Source organism: Watersipora subatra, chromosome 5, assembly GCF_963576615.1.
Source record: "Watersipora subatra chromosome 5, tzWatSuba1.1, whole genome shotgun sequence".
Taxonomy (NCBI): domain Eukaryota; kingdom Metazoa; phylum Bryozoa; class Gymnolaemata; order Cheilostomatida; family Watersiporidae; genus Watersipora; species Watersipora subatra.
This window is the reverse complement of record NC_088712.1, coordinates 38,098,906-38,117,818: the sequence shown is the minus strand read 5'-3', so window position 1 is coordinate 38,117,818 and position 18,913 is coordinate 38,098,906. Positions and strand designations below refer to the sequence as shown.

Sequence of the window (18,913 nt, the reverse complement as noted above, 5' to 3'; positions counted from 1 at the left end):
CAGTGTTTCACATGCTTACTTGAGTATTTAATGATTAATACAGTGTTTCACATGCTTACTTGAGTATTTAATGATTAATGCAGTGTTTCACATGCTTACTTGAGTATTTAACGATTAATGCAGTGTTTCACATGCTTACTTGAGTATTTAGTGATTAATACAGTGTTTCACATGCTTACTTGAGTATTTAATGATTAATGCAGTGTTTCACATGCTTACTTGAGTATTTCATGATTAATGCAGTGTTTCACATGCTTACTTGAGTATTTAATGATTAATGCAGTGTTTTACATGCTTACTTGAGTATTTAATGATTAATTCAGTGTTTCACATGCTTACTTGAGTATTTAATGATTAATGCAGTGTTTCACATGCTTACTTGAGTATTTAACGATTAATGCAGTGTTTCACATGCTTACTTGAGTATTTAGTGATTAATACAGTGTTTCACATGCTTACTTGAGTATTTAGTGATTAATGCAGTGTTTCACATGCTTACTTGAGTATTTAGTGATTAATACAGTGTTTCACATGCTTACTTGAGTATTTAATGATTAATACAGTGTTTCACATGCTTACTTGAGTATTTAATGATTAATACAGTGTTTCACATGCTTACTTGAGTATTTAATGATTAATACAGTGTTTCATATGCTTACTTGAGTATTTAATGATTAATACAGTGTTTCACATGCTTACTTGAGTATTTAGTGATTAATACAGTGTCTCACATGCTTACTTGAGTATTTAATGATTAATACAGTGTTTCATATGCTTACTTGAGTATTTAATTATTAATACAGTGTTTCACATGCTTACTTGAGTATTTAATGATTAATACAGTGTTTCACATGCTTACTTGAGTATTTAATGATTAATGCAGTGTTTCACATGCTTACTTGAGTATTTAACGATTAATGCAGTGTTTCACATGCTTACTTGAGTATTTAGTGATTAATACAGTGTTTCACATGCTTACTTGAGTATTTAATGAGTAATGCAGTGTTTCACATGCTTACTTGAGTATTTCATGATTAATGCAGTGTTTCACATGCTTACTTGAGTATTTAATGAGTAATTCAGCTGTTGACAAAATTTTTCTACCAGTTTAACTATTATTGTGCTTATTTGAAACACTAATTTGGTAATTTAACGTATAATTTACTTTGAACATGATCCTATTTGTTAACTTAATTATTAATACAACTACTTTAAACCACATAACACTCATGCACAGCCATTCCCACACTAATTGGCCACCTTATGTAATCTCCATGACGTCGATAGTACTAAAAAGGCTTACTGCTCATTGAGCAAACCTTTTAGTATATGACCTTTACTATACAGTCCTACTTCGACTTACGAGCTTAATGCGTTCCGAGACTGAGCTCGTATGTCAATATACTCGCATGTTGATGCAATTTATTTATATATAGAACAATTAAGTATATATTGATTGGTTTTCATACTCTAAAAATGCAAATAAAACACTCAAAACAAGATATTGTAACTGAAAGAACATGTTGGTTATTGTCCTAACTTACCACAAGGTTTTAAAAAGCAACAAATAAAAATAATGCAAGAAAATGTGATTAATTAAAATGTAAAATTAAATACATACAATAGCAGCTAACGCTAGCATTTGCCAGAGAGGGAGATATCCTAGGGAGTTATAGAGAGTTATCCTTCATTACAACAGTTAACTTTGATAAATTTGGATTTTGTCAAAGTCTCAAAAGACAAACTTAGAAGCAAACCTAAAAGCAAACTTTCATTTTTAACTTGACGTAATTAAAATTTCTTCGGCGTTCATAGTTTCAAGTTTCTCGCTAGTTAGCTATTTTTTCCTTTGTTTCGCTTTCACGACTAGTTGGCCGTTTTAAGATAAGCCTATCTAAGGACGTTTGCCTTTGCCGCCCATTCAACATGTTGCGATTAGGACAAACACATGTGTCGTCACAAACGGTTAATGTACGACCACTAGCCAACTTTTCCGAATGTTTATAGTTTTGATAGATAGTACCGGCCTTTTCACATAGCGTTGTTCAGTTACGCTGTCACCGGCCAATTGTTGATCCTTTATCCAATGCCTGAGCAGTCTTTCCATCAGCGGTCGTGAAGATCGCTGCGCCGTTTAGAAACTACGGTTAGTCCTTTTGCGAGCTAAATGCCCTGATATAATCCTTCTGTTTGATAATTGTGGATGTATTTCTGTCATATTGCTGAGCTAGCTCAATGACGCATACACATTTCGCATATATTTTCAATAATTTTCCGTTTAGTAATTGTTATCATGTGCTTTTTCTTTGCATTTCATCTTTCATTTTACTGGCAAACTTTCGGTCTACGCACAGTACTTTTAATTCACATAATTCTGCACTGAAAATCGCGCACAAAAGACACGGTACAAAAGTATAACCTGAGCAGTTGAAAAATACAGAGTGATGCTGTTCTCATAAAACACCTCCGGCATACTTGGCAACTGACTCACGTGCTCGTATCTCAAACATGGCTCGTATGTTAGTGCTAAAACTTGCTTAAAAGCTGGCTCGTATCTCAAGTTTCTCGTACATTGGAGCACTCGTAAGTTGAGGTATTACTGTACTATAAATAACGAAGGCTCTGCTGGGCCATGTTCGGATGACGCAGTCTGTTAACAACATGTTGTTAAGATCTGAAGGTCCTCATGTACAATGATCAAACATTAAAGCCATTTGAAGCACAATCTTGTTTGTAACTGACTGAAGTGCCTATGTTCACTACCATAAAACAACTACAGTTTCCATCATACATTTGATGACATATAAAGATTGTGTGTTGTTTAGGACAGCTGAAAAATGAATTAAGAGCGTTCAAAGCTTACACGCAGAATGATCGTACAAAACTGATAGCTGAACTTCTTGGTTATCCGATTGAATTAAACTAAATCATCGCTGAGACAGACAAAGGACTATTTTCACTCGCATCTCCTTTCATCGTTTCTAATAATATCATTCTTTCACTCAGTTTCTAGACTTCTAAAGATTAAAATACTATGGCGATGCTCGAGCGAAGTTTGTCGTTCAAGGTCAAACCTCTTCAGCTTCACTGAACATTATCGTCATGTGCACGAATGCACCACTGAAATGTTCTGCACACAGTGCTACCAAAAGATCATTTCATCAGAAATAGATCGCGATCGGTGGATGCAATGCGGAACTCTGCTAGCATTTCGTAAACAATAACGCACAATTCATTACACATATACATCTTCAAATGACTGGTCGACGATACTGATTGGTCGAATGTATGTACAATTTAGCCAGTTACAAGATAACTGATGCTTCAAACAACCAGAAATTAAATTTTGATTTTACTATAAAAAAAAGACTTCCAACACAATATAAATAGATTTTTTCACCAAACAAACCTTTCAACTAATCCTTTGGGAGAACAAAATAAGCACTACCATTTTTTATGTTTGCATTATTGGCATAATTGCGCAATTTGATTGGTCAATTTCTTGTTGTACTCCGTCAATGATGGTCGCCAAAAACGGACCAACATAGTCTGCAGAATTTCGCCGATCTTGTGTCAGCGACTAAGACAAAACAGTTTTTACAACCATGCTGTGTTTTATACCAAACTGACTTTAGCGGTGAGGAAACAATTCCGACAGATGAGCCCGGTGTAAACGCGTCTTAAGGCCTAACAATCATCTCACAAGTTGGTGCGCTAAAAACAACCCCTACTTAGCTTTGGTTCGAGATTTCATTTTGAAAATTCTGGACCTATACAAAACCAACCAAAATCTACAGAGATAATCTCAGCAAATCCTAAAAAATACCACAAACCTTTAGTTTCTTCCACATGGGAGTGTCGGAACATCCATATACTTTATGAGGGCAGAAACATTTCTCTCTGAGTAGAACTCGTAGACTAGCTGAGTCTGGTACAACCTGATTTCTATGAAGACCTGTTTCTTGACAGGGTTCCTCAGCTAACTCATCTTCATCAATATCATCATGAGGCATGGGACACGGGATGACATTCTCTGAACCAAACTTTCTGTCTATGCAGGCTTTACAGATTCTAAAACAGCGAAACTTGTGAACGGCAAGGAAGCAGTTGCTTGTAGTCATGCTCTGTTATGTACAGTCACCATTCATGATGATAGGAAGCATGAATTCAAACCCGTCTGGCTCTCCGAGAGTCCATCTTCATAATAGCACATTCTAATAGCCAATCTCAAAACAATGGGAATAAACTTTGCAAAAAAGTAGCTTATATTTCTAATATTTTATATGTAAATAATATATTTACATTATAATACATTTATTATAATATAATTTTAATGCCGTATATCCTCAAACATAATCCAATCTTGATAAATGTAAAAAATTTAAAATATTAAATAAATATAAAAATATATAAATAAATATAAACATATATATTTATATATGTTTGTATTATATAAAAATAGATATATAAATATTATATAAACATTTATATAAATACATTTATATAAATACATTTATATACATGTATATAAATATTAAAATATAAATATTTACATATAAGCTGACCTTACACACCTATCACAGCAAAGAGCAACAGCCCATTGCATAGAAAGAGCTGCGTAGAACGGCTCGGCACAGTGTCTGCATATGACCAAGGTCATGTGGTGCGGTTTTATTAGGCTTCTTAAACCTGGTTCCCATATCGACTGCGAGACTCTGGCGATAACTTGTGCAGCAAAACGCTTGCGACGCTTGGCTCGACGGCATCTGTTCACATATAAAGCTGCATCGCTAAACATAATCGTGTAATCAAATAAAATGTTCGCTCGCCATGCTGTTCCTATAATGTTGACCTTCACCTGTACAGTGCATTTCGGGAAGGTTTTGCTTGTGGCCTTGTGAAAAATTTGAACAGAGCTAAACTATTGCATTGCCGCTGGCAACTACCGGCGGTACCCGGCGTGTAGGTTCACATCTCACCGCTAATAGCCCGCGGTGCTGTCGCTCGTCGCAAAGCACGTATATGGGAACCGGGCTTTACAAAACATTTCGCAATAGTGAGTAGTTAATTAGTTTGTAGCGTCTGCAGTTAAATGAAAGGAAACAATCTACTGGCCATGTTGAACAAATGGAAAAATGTTTACAGCCCACAATGAACTTAGTTTCACTTTGCTAAAGCTTCAGATTTTAGCACGATTTTTTCTTCGTGATGATGAGCCATGTCAGAGACATTACAGCTATGTAGGCGTCAGTAATTCTAGATCAATGTACTTCTGATGATTATTTGTTGAGCAATAGTATTAGTGACAGTGACTAATTTTAGTAGTAATAATAATGCCATTAGTAATAATAATAAGAATGCTGCAAGCTATAGTAACAGTGATAACTCATCTGACTCTGAACATGCTCAACTCGTGTCCCATGGTAGTAGCAAAGAGGCCAAAGATAACTAACAGACTACCAGCAGCATTCTTAGCATGGTTCGAGTTGTAGTTGTTGAACTAAGTTGGCATAACGTCATATCATTTGAGTGTTATCAGCGTTAGGCGCGTATAAGCCGATGCCTTAGTTTGGTAATTTTTAGTTTAAACTCGGCTGATATGCAAGGATACGCAGCAGTTCACAGATTAAAAGCGTGTTCATTACCTTCTGCCACATATGGTCTGTTGAGGTTGAACTAGAATATCTTGACAGAGCCGACACACATAATGTTTTATCAGGTATTGAGTCCTGACGAACACAGGACGGACAGAGAATTCATCCGCTGATGATGAAACGCTGTAAAAAGCCAAGTAGAATATATCATCATTTCACAAGCTTCTAGAAGCTTCCCTTTACTTCCAAACTTTCACAATGGATTTTCTGTTAATGCAGACCCATGCTGTCAGGATTATAATGAAAGATCCACTAACCTGACCAAGCTACAACCATCTTGACTGAAAATCAATGCCCAAGTGTCTTGAAACTACTTCAATGAAAAAATAACAAAGCTGCTAGCCTAAGCTGCTAGCCAATACTACTAGCCAATACTACTAGCCAACTACAAGCCTAGTCACATCACCTAAAACTGCAAACAAATCTCAGCCGAATAGAAAAATATCTATTCTTTCTGATAATTTTCAAAACTGGACATAAGTAAACATTTATGACCAATGCAAAAAAGCATGCTTTACATCTGATCAGTTGTTTCATTTAAAAAACTTATCGAGTGTAGTCTGTGACAAGGTATTTTTTTGACAAAGATCAACAGTGTGACTTATTGTAGAAATAGATTTTAAACAGTTATTATAGTCCTTAAAAACTTGTTCGCCTTTTCTAACGAAATTGGCCCATCGAGAGGTACGCCTTCACTACGCACTTGTCTAAAACAAGTCAATAAAACACCATCCAAATCATCGTGCGACGTTGAACGATCTCTTAGCCTTGATGAATTTTGGTCACATAACGATCTTATTCTTTCTTTTTGTTTAATCCATGTTGACACTGTACATTTTGGAAGATTTTCTCTTTTTGATAATGCTGATTGCTTTTGTCCTGCTTCGATTTCCTCGAGTACTTTAAGTTTGTCAGAAGGTTTCCACGCTTTTCTTTGCTTGCGTGATGTCATCGTAAAGCGGATGTCTGTTGTAGCAGACGCCAAGCCACGAGCCTATTTGTGACATTCTATCTTTATGTATCCGCATATAATCACTGTTACAATATGTATTTTGCATGCTGTGTCTATCTTTATTAAATTTTTATCGCTAATACCTTCCAACGTTTATAGCTTGGCCGTAACTAAGCGAACGTCTTAGCGACCCTATTAATCATTTTTATACGATTTATTTTTCGGTTCCATTATACGGTACGGGGGAAATTATATGTACACTATACGCGTATAAAAAGCGCTTTCGTTAAGAAAGCAGATTAGTCTCAGCTCGCGGCTAGTGGAAACTCCTTCGAAATAAATTGAACGGAAACCGCGTTTGTGAATTTGGCAAAAAACTGTTCGAGTTAACGGTGCCGAGGTGAAGTTATATAAAGCCATTTATCATTGCGTGGGAACGGACCAAGCAAATCCATTCGAGTTAACCATGTGTTCGATATATCCGAGTGAGTTATCCATGTTTCACTGTATCTTCTTGTAGTGTACAATCCGTGAAAGTGAGATAGGCCTAATAACAAAGGTGGAAGTTGTTTACGTCATTGCCTAGATGAGGCCATATTGACTTACCTAAATTTATTAACAACTCCGAAGAAATTAATGATACGGGAAATTTATTGACAGTTTGTGAGCGTGCACACTATATACACGTAGTTTGCTGGTGAATCGCTCGAGTGTGTTTAGGCACACGCCAATGATATCTCCCCCTCCTCATGACCCACGCGATAAAATCGCCTAGTGTGTTTGGACCTTAAACCATAACTGCCACGAACAACTTTTATCGTATTTACTAGGTAAATCAGACACTCTGATTCCGATTTTGTAATCAAAATAAAGATTAGGCCACTAACTTTCAGAGTAATGAAGGATTTTTTATACCGTTTTAATATCGGTCTCGAAAACAACACGATCGGCATAACAAGCTCCGCCCATAAATACGTGACGTAACCTAGCGTTCTAGGAACAGAAGTTACGTAGGGATGTTTAGACCGATTTAGAATAATAGAGATGGGTGTTTTAAAATCCATTAATATCTAAATTCAGCCTTAAAAATAATATCAGTCTTTTCTGAAAGGTAGATAAGCTATTTAGCATTGCATATTTAAAAAGCGCGATAACAACGCTAGCTTGTGATTAAACCGCGCTTTTTGAGCTAATCTTTCTCGGCGTCCAGCCCATTTAAACGTCATGTAACAAGCTACAAGCAATTTTAAATAGTTTATATCCCTTTCACAAAAAAACTGAAATTATTTTACAGGCTGGATTTAGATAATAATGGGTTTTAAGACACCCATCTCTATTATTCTAAATCGGACTAAACATTCCTAAGCTTCCGTTTCTGAAAAAGCTAGGTTTCGTCACATATTTATGGGCGGAGCTTGTAATGCCGATTGTGTTGTGTTCGAAACGGATATTGAAACGCTTTAAAAAAGCCTAAATGACTTTGAAGGTTAAGGACTAATCTTTATTTTGAGTACAAAATCGGAATCAGCGTGTCTGATTTACCTAGTAAAAACGATAAGTTGTTCGTGATAGTTATGGTTTAAGGGTACATTTATATATGTTCAGTATATGCAGCAGTACATATGTTCAACACTTGGGGTATGCGTATGACATTTAGACTCCAATCGTACAACCTTTACAGTTGCAGCAATCGACAATTGCAGAACTACTGTAGCATTTGTGTTACAAACAGGAGTCCAAAGAACACATGAACAATGGAAATCATGTAACTGCTAGAATGGTCATTAGATGATTTAGATCAGTAAGATCCTACCTGTTATGCTGTTCAATGTCCATGTTTGTTGTTTCACTGGCGGCAGCCATTGTTGTCCTTCTATAAACTTCAATCTTGTTTCTAGCCTAGCTCCAGCAGACTGCGGCAGCTGACAGCTATGTACACAAATATTAAGCACACAATAATTGGCTAGATTAATTGGCTAATTGAACTTGGCTAATTGACAATTAAACACTCTTAAACTAACTCCCAAATTGAAAATTTATATTAACATATTGTTGAACACATGATTAACACATTTAACATATGTAACACATGATTGAACATATTGAATACATCATAGCCCCATTGCCACCTGTGCCAAAACCATGTCTGATAGATAGATTTATGAAATGTAATCAGAGCTGTATTGGACATGTACTTTTGCATAGCTCAACTCAATTCCAACTGATCAAATATTAGGAGCTCAAACAATTTTATGCTCCAGTACAGCTCCGCACTAAGTGAAAACAGGTCGGTCCACGCCACAAACCAGGTGCAAGAATGGCTTTATTATTTGCCAGAATCTGTGGGTTAATTTATTTCAAAGAACTTGACATTGTTTTGCATTCACTATTTTGGTCAACTCAAAAACCCATTTGTTTTGTAGGTAACGGTGCATCTTAGGTCGGTACAACGGGCATACAACGCATGCGCAACGCACATACAAGGCACTTGCAACGCACAAACATTGTGGATACACTGTTTATGCGCTGCTTTGTTGCGTTGTCTTCAACTCACCCTTTTATTGCTTGAGCTTTATTGAAAAACAACCAAATTAAAAGCTGTTAATGCACTAAGTGCTCCAGCAATATACTATATCATTATTGATTAAAAATTATTTATCTATGTTCTAAATTATGCCTAAATTATTTTTGATAACAAATAAAATTACGCATGAAACTGCATTTTCAAAATGTCTGGTGAATAAAAAATTTATCTACCATAATCAAAGATCCAAAATAAACGCAGAAATTGGAAGAATGACATATTTAGCAAAGGTTGTTATTAAGGTTGTTCATTAACGTAATGTAATTATTATCTAATACGATCATCAACAAATTGTGACAGCACTAAACCTTGTCTAGCTATCTGTATTTATAGATTGCTGCTAAACTAAAAGATTTTTATATCAACGGTACTGCATTTTGTCAGGATTGCAAGTTGAAATGAGCTATGGAACTTTAGTTGACTACAAGTATAGTTGAGATTGAAGCAGGAACTATACAGAGTGGCTCTTGAGAAAAAGCTGACACAGAAATCATTGACGGAATCTTGAAATTCAATTTTTAAAAAGAGTTTTCCAGCAGCTTACAGTATGCACAAACTCAGTCATCCTTGATGTCGCTGTGATAGAGACTTCAGACACCAAAACACACACATAGTTCATTATTTATTAAATAATAAATTGCATCGGCAACTTTTCTTGGCCATGGTGTACTTTGGGGAGTTATCAAACTCTGGCTATGATGAGTATTCATCAAGTAATCAATCAGCTTTTAATCTTAATCCAACGAAGGTGTTCTGTTTCTCAAGGAAAATCTCTTAGCAGCGTATGGCTAAAGGATGATGGTCCGCCTCAAAAGCAACAAATCATGCGATTTCGCTGTTGTAGCCTTTTGATCATAGACAAAGTGAATAAGATATTATTATATTTGATTATATGTTTTAGGCATTAAAATATTACAAGGAAACCCTTCAGTCTTTTATATGATACATCTAGTGAACGAGTCATAGTCCAAAACACTCGGCCGCTTAGCTGTCACTGCCCAAAAAGTAGGCCAACGGAATGAGATCCTGAGGTAGTTTTAGGTTAAATCAGATGGAGATACCGTTTATCGGTATTACTTTTAAACTTGTTACTACTGACATTCAAAATTAACTTGACAGTAATCATTGTTTTATTCTCCCCCTCTGTTTTATTTTCATAAAGAACTACTTAAATTATTGTTGAAGTGTTTTCCGCAAAAATGGTTCTTTATACAGTATTGCAAGAGTGAATGTTGCTCTTTATCACTTGCGCCTTGTGGTGAACTTTCGCACAACAAAAAAAACGTTCCGGGCACTAAGAGTTCTCATTATAAATTACTATAACTATTGTGCCGTTGAGCAATGTGTTAAATATTGATTTGTACTGTTACATGGGATTTGGGAAGAATTATGTTATTAATCCGCAACCACATATACATAATTAGGTTTATATATATTTATATTATTATATATGTAATATATTTGACTATATATTAAATTTGCTTTGTCGTCTCATTTCGAATATGTTTAGTTTGTGAGTTTTTGCTTAGGTTGTGTGAACTAATTTGATTATAACTGAATTCGACACTAGTGAAGATTGTTAAGTTATTATAGGCACTACCAACATTTACTAGTAAAAATGCTTTTTTATTTCTGTTAGTCTTTATTTTTTGTTATAAGCCATTCATGTATGTTAAGTTTATAAGAAACAACACCGTTCGTTAAAATTTTTATTTAGCATAATTGCATATTTATATGGAATAATATGACACAATAATAGTTGATAAAATTAATTATTACACGTAACTACAAGTGTTAAGTACATGAAACTAATAAAGACTTACAGAAATGCAAACTATCCAGCCAAATATCTATGCAAAATGCAAACAGCTGCAAAAAGCCCTGTACAACTCAATCTCTCGCATCAAGATAAAAAACAGTTTTAGTCAACTTAACAAACGCATTCTGTAATTTGTTGTTTAAAGACGTGAGAAGAGTGAGAATTTTTTTCTCCTCTACCCAGAACTGGTCTTTCCTTGAGAGTAAATTTTAAAATCTCTATTTAAAAAACTACTTCAAATTCCCTGATTTCAACATCACAAGCTTCTATGATGGCAACTTAGTGATGGCCACTCCTAGACTTTATCTGATATTTCACTATAACATGATAGCCACACCTTGAGTTCAATTAAATTTGAATCACATTTGTGACTTTTTCTTGTGAGTTTTGTCTTCACAACCTCAAAACCATAGACTTCTTGATAAACACCACTGTTCATATAACGAATTTGTTGAGTTCCTTCACTCCCAAGACACCCTCCTATCTAGAATTTAATAAGGCTCCATTTTTACGAAATTCCTCAGGCTTGATGGCAATGACGATTGCCTCTGATGACGAACATCGAGCATTGAATGAATCTGTATCTTTAGCATTAGCTCTACCAAGGACCTTTTGTCTCAAAAGCCTCTGTAGGCTCCCTCTTAGCCTATCTACAAATCCTTTCTCATGACCAGTAGCAAAAAACTTCCACTCTAACTTGAGATCAAACTTGTTTTCAAACCAGCTTACGTTTAAAAAGAGGTTGTGATTTTTGAACTGCTAGACACTCACATCCAAAAAACTGGTTGGCTTTACTTCCCTTTTGGACAAAATTCTTGAAATTTTTTCCAACATAGCCCTCATGAATTTTAAAATGTAGGTGCTCGCATGAACAAGACGGTTGTTTATTACACAGCTATTATGTACATCCCACATACTTGTGGGATATGAATACAGCAAAATAAAAATATGACATAAACACAGCAATTTTGTTATGGGCCATCGCGACAGCTGGGACAGATGGGAACGTGGGCAAGACTCCATTAGTCTTGCCCACGTTGGCTCATAAGTAGAAGTGATGGTGCAGACAAGGTGCAAATTAACTATAAAAGCTGTCTGTGACAGTGTTGTTTCACTTGTATTTATAGAGACAAAATTCACAGAACATTTTTCTTCTCAGTTATACTACATGTATATTAGAGTAGGAATATTCAAAATAATTTCACAACTAACCATGACAAACAGACATAATCCCATGACTCCGATTCATAAATGGATTAAATCATAATCATTAAAAGTATTAGACTAGAGGCGTCACATCATACATATATATGAATATATATATGAATATATATATGAATATATATATATATATATATATATCCATGTAATGTGCGGGTGTGATGGATCATCCTATATATATATATATATATATATACAGGATGATCCATCACACCCGCACATTACATGGATATTTGCTAAAATAAAAATGATTAATCCAAATAAAATAAGTTTTTCTTTTTCATGTTTGGCCTCCTTTTTTCTCACTAAAATAAAACAAGGAATTATTAGCAATTTACTATGACGCTTGCGCCAGTCTATCTAATACAGCTATAATCTATATATATATTTCTCAAAGTATGTCTGTTACTCATTCCGGCTATAGATATAGCACACGCTGATTATTTTACTAATGCAGCCACGCGTTACGATGCCCCTGTTAAGAAATCTTTTTCCTAAGGTTCAATTACTATATCTGGGGCTCAGGCCAAGTCTTCTCACGCGGACAATTATATCGTCTCCGTGGAAAGAGCCTCGACATTATCTCTCCCTTAGGTCAGACAAAGACAGTATAACATCTCATTCTCACATGTGTACCGGTATCAAAAGGTATCAGTATCGTCGTATTCAAAGTTTTTATGGATAGCTTCTGGTGGAACAGTAACCTTTTTATACACACACTTCAATGCAAGAGTTGTTATCATTAATCCTATATATTCATGATTTTTATTTTGTTTTCTCAGTTCGTATTAATTATATCATTACCGAATCATCTTTTATTGTAATCGTAGCAAAACCGACTTAATGTAGTTATTACTTGCTAATTATTTCCTATTTACATCTAAACCTTTTTATAGTCGTTTTATTTTTTTTAATTATTTGATCTGCATGCAACATTTTCCTCATGATAAGAAGTTTAAAAGATGTTTGAAAAAGTTTAAAAACATTTACAGTTGTTTTTATTTTCTCTATTAATTTAATTCAATTACACAAAACACTTTTCTCATGAAATGCAGTTTGAAAGTTGAATGAATGGCAAAGGTTGTTATATATTAAATACAAATCAATGTTCTGGCCAAAGACTTTTTTATGACGTGGGCAATGCCAGGTAGCACAGCTAGCACTAAAATCATTGTAGGTACCTATAGACACATAGTATACACCTATAGTTACAAGGATAACATAGTATTTTGGTGCAATTTTAATGATGATGATTTTTACCAAGAATTGCATTAGATAATGACTATGGGCTTCTATACCAATCTATGTACGTCTATAGCCAACAATATTTTCACATGCCAACACTGAAATGAACTGAAACTATATAATTGTATACCAAATAATTTTTGATTGTAATCGCAATGAAATAGACTATATTTAGCCATTAATGATTTAACGGCTTTCTAATGATTTCACATTTAGGGCCTACATTTAAACACATCTACATAGGCCTACATATTTTTTACTTCTAATTTATTTCATTGAAACACTTCTTTCAAGTTATGAAATTCTAAACTTACAGTTGTTTGAAAACCTTTACAGTTGTTTTATTTATTTTTAATTTAGTTGTCCCGCACAAAACCATTTCCTCATGATATGAAGTTTAAAAGTTACAGTTGTTAGATAAAGTTTGACAGCCTTTACAGCTGCTTTTATTTACCACTCTTAATTAATTTCAATTACACAACACTTCTCTCATGACATGTAGTTTGAAAGTTACAATGGCAAATGTTTTTATATGTTAAATACAAAACATTTTTTGTCCAGACTTTTTATTAGCTGTGCTAAAAAGTAGCTAGTTATGTTCTATCTAGTAGCACAGGTAGGTTTATTATAAAATGAGAACTTCAATTGGTACAAGCGAAAATGAGGAGAGACGGTAGTCACGGTACCTTTTCGGGTAGAATATGGTTTATTACGACGCATATTTATACAAGTATTATATTGTTGCCCAGTATGACGTGAAAACACTAGATATTCCTTTAACAAAACTTAATGAGGCCAACAAAGAAACTCTTTGGGATATAGATAAATGTTATCGTCTAAAAAGAAACCACGAAAAAGTTAACATTAGAAGTTAAATTTTTTTACCTTGCATCAACTTTGATATAGTGTACATGTATTTTGCATGTATGACAAGGCAACCATATTTCTTTTATATGGACTAACTTTACCAGAGACCTGTTTTCAAAGCAGTTATGCTTATTTGTCCTGATTTTACTAAACACGACTATTACCTACGCAAAGTTATAAAAACTGTATAATGAGTTGGAATTGGTTAAAAATCTGTTATAGAATCACGAAATTTTGACAAACAATCGACTTTGCACCACTGCTAGAAAAAATGTACTCAGTTTAAAAACTGTATGCATAAATTTTAGGAAATTTTAAACATGCGTGTTCGAACAGGTATGTAATGAGCATATAAAAAATTGAAGCTCATTTTATGTTTGTAAAATGACCTTACAGACCCATATAGCCTAAAGCTAAGTCGAAAGATACTAGTGACATGCAATTATTTTACTATATTAGCATGCTTTATAATCAAGCTTACGGCCTATGTTATAACGATCGTGAAAAGGTGACGAGCAAGCCCACGAGGCTGTTACTTAGCATAAACCGCAGCAAAATAATAGCCCTTCACCAATGATATACAGCCCCGACCCCCCTCGAGGGGGGTCTGTATATCGTTGCCTTCACTGACTACAAAAAATTGTTTTCTTCAACTTCTGATCTGTGGCTAACCAAGAGTAAAATCTAGCGATTCCTTAATTATTTGTACAATAATGTTAATTTTTCCAATTTTATACCGTAGAACGTGAGGGTTGGTACCATAGAGTTATCTCCCCCTAGAGTGATAACTGTGCATTCAACAACACGAGCGTTTCCGGTGCCAACAAGGAGCGTTTAGGCCACGCCCCTTTTTTGTGCTAGTCACTCGTAGTGATTGACAGAACAATAACATCAGCCGTGAGAATGATCATTAATTTGCACAGTTAAGATAGTAATTATTGCTCATATTAAAGAGATGATGATTATAGTTTATTACTCTAATATATGCTTATTATTTAAAGCAATTCAATACTTACATGACTTGCAAAGACACTGAATAGACAGTGTTAAGTAGGTGAGTTAATGCAATCAGTTACTCCAATGATATACAGCCCCCACACATGAGGGGCTGTATATCATTGGTTATTCATAGATAAGATAGATAGTCATACTGGGGTTGTATTACATTGGTGTGATGGGAAGCTAATCGACTGCCATCAACTGAAAGTGTTGACATTGTATGGTGATAGAGTGATTCATTGTCACCTCAGTTCACAAACAGCCCTTGCATGTAATATTAGATTTCAATACATATCAATCAAATACATAGACTAGCTTGAAGCAAAGATGTCCACTAGTTAGTGGACATCTTTGCTTGATGTAAGCAAGCAAAAAGTTTGAAAGTTAGAGTGGCAAATGTTGTTATATGTTAGATAAAAATAAATTATACTTAATTATACTCAATTATAATTATTTAAAAATAAAATAGACTTTTTATTACTTTATTTATTAAATAAAGTAATAAAAAAGTAGTTGTGAATTACTTTATTTATTAAATAAAGTAATAAAAATTAGCTATGATTACAATAATTTTTTATTGTAATCATAGCTAAACAGATTATATTTAGCATTACTTGCTAATTATTTTACATTTAAACACATTTACAGTTTTATTTTTTTCCTAATTTATTTCAACAAAACACTTCTTTCATGATATGAAATTTAAAAGTTGTAGTTGTTTGAAAAAGCTTGAAAACATTTACAGTTGTTTTTATTTTCTCTCTTCTCTTCATTTATTTCAATTACACAAAACACTTTTCATAATATGTAGTTTGAAAGTTAAAGTGGTAAATGTTGTTATATGTTGAATAAAAATAAATTATACTTAATTCTACTAACTATAATTATATAAAAATAAAATAGACTTTTTATCACCTTATTTATTAAATAATTTTCCATTGTAATCATAGCTAAACAGATTATATTTAGCCATTACTTGCTAATTATTTTACATTTAAACACATTTACAGTTTTATTTTTTTTCTAATTTATTTCAACAAAACACTTCTTTCATGATATGAAATTTAAAAGTTGTAGTTGTTTGAAAAAGCTTGCAAACCTTTAGAGTTGTTTTCTTTTTCATCTTAATTCATTTAAACTGCTTAAAAATATTTTCTCATGATATGAAGTTTAAAAGTTAGAATAGTAAATGTTATATAAAAATAAATTTTCTGTCCAAATACTTTTTTATTACTCGGGCAACACCGGGTAGTACAGCTCATAGTTGATGGCAGTTGATTAGCTTCCCATCACACCAATGTAATACAACCCCAGTATGACTATGTATGTTATCTATGAGTAACTGCTTGCATTACCTTCACTTTCACTCACTATCTATTCAGTGCCTTGGCAAGTCATGTAGGTATCAGGGATTATGTGCATGTCACAATTTCCATTTCCATAATTCATTTCCATATAATTTCCATTTCCATAAAAGTTCCATAATTCATTTCCATATTAATTCAATTTCCATAATTCATTTCCATATTATTTCCATTTCCATATTATTTCCATTTCCATAATTCATTTCCATATTAATTCCATTTCCATAATTCATTTCCATATTATTTCCATTTCCATATTATTTCTATTTCCATAATTCATTTCCATATTAATTCCATTTCCATAATTCATTTCCATATTATTTCCATTTCCATATTATTTCCATTTCCATAATTCATTTCCATATTAATTCCATTTCCCTACTTCATTCCCATAGTATTTCCAAATCCATATTATTTCCATTTCCATATTATTTCCATTTCCATAAAAGTTCATAATTCATTTCCATATTAATTCCATTTCCATAATTCATTTCCATATTATTTCCATTTCCATAGGATTTCCATAATTCATTTCCATATTATTTCCATTTTCATACTATTTCCATACTTGTAAAATAAAATTTCCATATCCATTTACCTAAAATTATGGAAATATTTATGTTTATGGAAATGAAAAAGTAAACATTTCCATAATATGTTTAACAATCCCTGGTAGGTATTGAATTGCTTTAAATAATAAGCATATATTAAAGTGATAAACTATAATCATCATTTCTTTAATATGAGCATTAATTACTATCTCAGCTGGAATTCATGATCCTTGTTTAGCCCTTCTCATGGCTGATGTTATTGATCTAGTCAATCACTACGACTGACTAGCACAAAAAAGAGGCGTGGCCTAAACGCTCCTTGTTGGCACCGGAAACGCTCGAGTAGTTATCACTCTAGGGGGAGATAACTCTATGGTTGGTACTCACCGACCGAAATTTATTCCAAGTACATTCTTTACTACCGTAATCTGTACTGACACTACGTCTGTATAAGACCAATGATATAAAACCGATTACAAGGACATGCCAGTGTCGTATAGGGCAGTGTCGTATAGGGACGATACGACACTGGTATAGGGTCCCTATACGACACTGGGACAGGCGACGGGCGGGGTTTAATGATCGCGCTCTGTTAGGATTGTGCTAACCTATGTTTCAAGGCTAACACAGTTCTTGCAAGGGGGATCACGTTGATTAGTTAGGTTTTGTAAAACACGGCTATAGGTTAGTAGGCTAAGAGGGGTTGTCTGATCTGTTTTAAAGGGATTGCAACTCTTATCTTGTTGCAGCTTTGTTATGGGAAAAATACCACTTCATTTGGGTCTTGACAATTGGAAATGACCAAAGAGATGCAACTGTACTGCTGGTGTACTGTGATGCCGATACAATCTGAGATGCTGGTGCAATCTGAGAGATTTTCAGCTTAGTTGCTTATTGGAGATGATGCTTGCTGGTGCACTATGTGTGTGCTGGCGCAATAAGTGTGCTGGTGCAATGTGTGTGTGCTGGTGCAATGTATATGCTTGTGCAATGTGTATGCTGATGCAATGCGTATGCTGGTACAATGTGTATGCTGGTGCAATGTGTATGCTGATGCAATGCGTATGCTGATACAATGTGTATGCTGGTGCAATGTGTATGCCGGTGCAATGTGTACGCCGGTGCAATGTTTATGCTGGTGCAATGTGTATGCTGGTGCAATGCGTATGCTGATGCAATGCGTATGCTGATGCGATGTGTATGTTGGTGCAATGTGTATGCTGGTGCAATGTGTATGCTGGTGCAATGTGTATGCTGGTGCAATGCGTATGCTGATACAATGCGTCTGCTGGTGCAATGTGTATGCCGGTGCAATATGTACGCCGGTGCAATGTGTATGCTGGTGCAATGCCTATGCTGGTGCAATGTGTATGCTGGTGCAATGTGTATGCTGGTGCAATGTGTATGCTGGTGCAATGTGTATGCCGGTGCAATGTGTATGCCGGTGCAATGTGTATGCCGGTGCAATGTGTATGCTGGTGCAATGTGTATGCCGGTGCAATGCGTATGCTGGTGCAATGTGTATACTGGTGCAATGTGTATGCCGGTGCAATGTGTACGCCGGTGCAATGTTTATGCTGGTGCAATGTGTATGCTGGTGCAATGCGTATGCTGATGCAATGCGTATGCTGATGCGATGTGTATGTTGGTGCAATGT

At 34.6% G+C, this 18,913-nt stretch overlaps 1 protein-coding gene across 2 annotated transcripts in view; it reads right to left on the bottom strand.

The window, feature by feature from the left end:
- Window positions 1–8,537, bottom strand: part of LOC137396361 (TNF receptor-associated factor 5-like) — a 50,256-nt gene extending 41,719 nt beyond the window's left edge. For both annotated transcript variants that reach the window (XM_068082600.1, XM_068082601.1), the window contains exons 1-3: window positions 8,420–8,537; window positions 5,646–5,777; window positions 3,834–4,071 (exon numbers count right to left, since the gene is read on the bottom strand). In XM_068082600.1, the coding sequence (XP_067938701.1) occupies window positions 3,834–4,071; window positions 5,646–5,777; window positions 8,420–8,469 (420 nt within the window). In that variant the 5' untranslated portion in view covers window positions 8,470–8,537. The remainder of the gene's footprint in view (window positions 1–3,833; window positions 4,072–5,645; window positions 5,778–8,419) is intronic.
- Between the last annotated feature and the right edge of the window lie 10,376 nt (window positions 8,538–18,913).